Genomic DNA, 3,518 nt, shown 5'->3' with positions numbered 1-3,518 from the left:
TGTAATATACACGGTATACCTGTCACTGGAATGAAACATTTTTATACATAGCTTCTATAGTTCTATCTTCATATATATTCAATTCATTCAAATTCAAATAAAATATAACCAATTATAGCAAAAGTCAAAGGACTAATTCTAGTTAACAAGTACTTATAATGGAATAAATGTAGTACATAATCTTTAGAACAAGTAACACCTAAGATAATCATCAATTTAATGATTATAGTAAATCTTCAAACTCAATTGTTATAAGAAGAAACTTGGTAAACTTGAAAACATTCTATTAAAGTTAATCAAGTAGTAGTACATTCTTACACCCCCATTTAAGGTAAAAACAACGCTTACGGTTAATCATTTGTAACTAAAGGGAAAAGAACATCATTTACGGGACCTAAAGGATCATGTGATACGATAAGCAAAACAAACACATAAACCGGAAAAAAGAAGGGAAAAAATGATTTTATCGAACGCCACCTACTATCACTCCTTCATTCGTCACGCAACAAGGATGGTTATATGCACATACCTTGCATACATTAACCTTACTATAAATATGTCAAGGTTCGCTCATTGTTCATGAAATCCATCTTATAACTTCACATTTTGTGGCATTGGTTTGGAGACAAGCTTTCGGGTTTTTCAGTAACCTGTTCATATAAAGCTATCTCCATTCCACCTTAAACAGTTATCTTACATTATATATTATATATTTATCTCATTATACTATCTTATATACTCATAAAAATGGCGATTTTCGATCTTCACCATCCGTTGATTCTGGTTTTTGGCATCCTAGGTAATATACTATCTTCTATACTCATTCTTGATTCTTGATTTGCTTCTTGTTTGTAGTTTGATACAAATAATGATCTATCATAAGTATAAATCTAATGGTATTTTATTGCGTATCAATGTTATAAGTTCACATTTAAATAAATGATAATTTGTTTGGTTATTTTGTAGACAATGAAATTTTAAATGATTAATTATATTAGGTTTCAAAATGCATGATCAACCTTCCTCTTGAAAACAATATGTATGAGTACACATTACTAAATAATTTTTTTAGCCTTAAAATGAAAATGATCAGAAAATTAAATAGGATTTTACTGTTTGATTGATGATCATCACAAATTTATGACTTATTGTTGTTGTATGTAATGTTACAGGTAACGTTGTCTCTACTGGTGTTTACTTTGCTCCATTGTAAGTCTTCTTTTTACGGTCACTAGCCAAATTTGGATTGATTAACCTAACCTTCGGTGAACGATTTTCACAGGCCTACGTTTATTGAAATATGCAAGAAAAAATCAACTATGGGATTCCAAGCACTGCCGTATGTGGTGACATTATTTAGCGCAATGTTATGGTTGTATTATGCATTGATCAAGCAAGGAGACACATTTCTACTCATCACAATCAACGCTCTCGGTTCACTTATTGAAGTGGTGTACGTCATCATTTTCATTGTATACGCTACACCCTGTGGCAAGGTAAGCTACTAAAAAAATTGTAGGTGAAAAATAGGTGGGTGTGGGAGGTTGGGTAACAAGTTAACACATGTAAGTTCGGGTATTGGTCATAAAACCGCTCCCAATTATAAGCACTATAACTAACAGGTTGAATCCATGTCACAGTTTTTTTTTTCTCACAAACTTTTTTGATTAACTGTCATACATAGTAGTTTATTTTGTTTTTATTGCCAAAATATGTGACTAGCTAATTCATTGCTGTTATTCACGTACAGAAGCAGACATTTAAGATTTTGGATGCAGCTATGGTGTTATGCATTTTGATTTCTCTCGGATCGTTTATCTTCTTGGATGGATCCATTCGGGCTCTAGTCGTGGGATGGTTTTGTGTTGCAATTTCCGTGTGTGTTTTTGCATCACCCCTTACCATCGTGGTTAGCATTTAACGATTAATTACCATATTCTATTAAATCCGTACTTAAAGTACCTTTAAAATTCAAACTAGGATCTTGTGGAATGAAAAATTACGTAATTACCCTTATATTTCCGTATATTACTTGTCTTTATACGTCATTTCATTATATTTGTAAACTCTAGACTAGTTTACTAAACACTCATAAAACATATTTTACTTAGAAATATAAGTTACAACTATCAACTCCAGTTAAAAGTTTTCAACTCTAGTTTGCCGAACACACCTAGTTTTCACGATTTTTCAAGAGTGATATCGTAATATGTCACTTATGCAAAATCGTGATTCATACAGATTATTAAATTCCAATTTTTCTTCTTTATTTTTTTTTCTTTTGTTGAATATAACAGTTTAAAGTTGTAAAGACTAAAAGCGTCGAATTCATGCCACTCATTTTGTCATTCTTCCTCACACTGAGCGCGATCATGTGGTTCTCGTATGGGATGCTCACTAAGGACATATGTGTGACGGTATGTCACATTTTTATCATTTTCTTTTCTTAAACAAAGCTCTTTTATGTTTAACTTAAATGTAACTATTAATGAGTTAAATTATATGTAGGTGCCAAATGTATTAGGGATCGTATTGGGCATATTTCAAATGGCATTATATCAATATTACAAATCTAAAAGCAAGGTACCAAGTATCCCAATAATCAAGCTACCGGAACAGATAATAAACATAAATCTATCGAACACAGAAGTAGTGCCAGTTGATTCTAGTCGAAGCAGTGGTAGTGATGTTGAAGTAGTGGAAAAGAAGGACGAAGAAGGTGGCAATGATGGTGGTTTAGAGACTATGGAGCAAAAAAAACGAGCGGTGTCGATGATGGTGGACGATGATGAACCTTATAAGGTGGAAATAGTGAATGTGAAGCCTACACTGGTTGTGTGTGCAGCTTAATTTCATTTGTTACTGGTTCTATGTGAAACTTAATTTCAATTGGTTTATTAATGCTATAAACCCGGCCATATGTACAATTTTATGGTATCAAACTGCTCATTACTCTAAATATGGCTGGGACGATCGCCGTTTCATAGCTCGGCTTAAAGTGTCGTTATTATCAAACTATTATTTTGGAGGTTATTGTTCACTAGTGACATTTCAGTAAGTTTATTTATTTATTTATTTATTGTTTTATACGTGCCTTACTTTTTTTCACATTGGACGAATTTAATCTAATCAAAGAATAAACCATATTATGCCTTAAAATCGGGATAAAAATCTGTTAACATGATGGAAGATGACGAGTATTTTTTTTTTTTGGTAAGCGAGGAAACCCTCGTATGAACGAGCACATTGGCTCCCCCATAAAACCTCGGGTAATCAAGCCCTCCGAGCGCGAGACCTGGTACTGAGTGAATTGCGCATAATGCGCACCCTCTAGTCATACTCTCTTTTTGAACAATTTGGCATAGTCAGAAATTGAATCCGGATGATGTGCTTCATTGGATAACTCGGTGGCCACTCAGGCAAGCATGAGTGGTTATGATGAGTACTTTGTAGAGTCTATTCGTCGTATATCCAAACTTAAATTTGTTTTAAGTGATTTTTAAAATACATCGTCTTTG

The 3,518-nt window shown here is 33.1% G+C and overlaps 1 protein-coding gene across 1 annotated transcript; it reads left to right on the top strand.

Moving 5' to 3' along the window:
* The first annotated feature begins 747 nt into the window (after positions 1 to 747).
* On the top strand, positions 748 to 2,850 carry LOC139870605 (bidirectional sugar transporter SWEET15-like). The gene is made up of 6 exons (XM_071858387.1): positions 748 to 799; positions 1,173 to 1,209; positions 1,283 to 1,496; positions 1,751 to 1,909; positions 2,298 to 2,417; positions 2,509 to 2,850. Exons 1-6 carry the CDS (start codon positions 748 to 750, stop codon positions 2,848 to 2,850), a joined length of 924 nt encoding a protein of 307 aa, XP_071714488.1.
* Positions 2,851 to 3,518: the final 668 nt, after the last annotated feature.

The sequence above is a fragment of the Rutidosis leptorrhynchoides genome, chromosome 10 (assembly GCF_046630445.1).
Source record: "Rutidosis leptorrhynchoides isolate AG116_Rl617_1_P2 chromosome 10, CSIRO_AGI_Rlap_v1, whole genome shotgun sequence".
NCBI classification, from domain to species: Eukaryota; Viridiplantae; Streptophyta; class Magnoliopsida; order Asterales; family Asteraceae; genus Rutidosis; species Rutidosis leptorrhynchoides.
The sequence above is the reverse complement of the archived record's forward strand: the minus strand, read 5'-3'. Positions and strand labels throughout refer to the sequence as shown.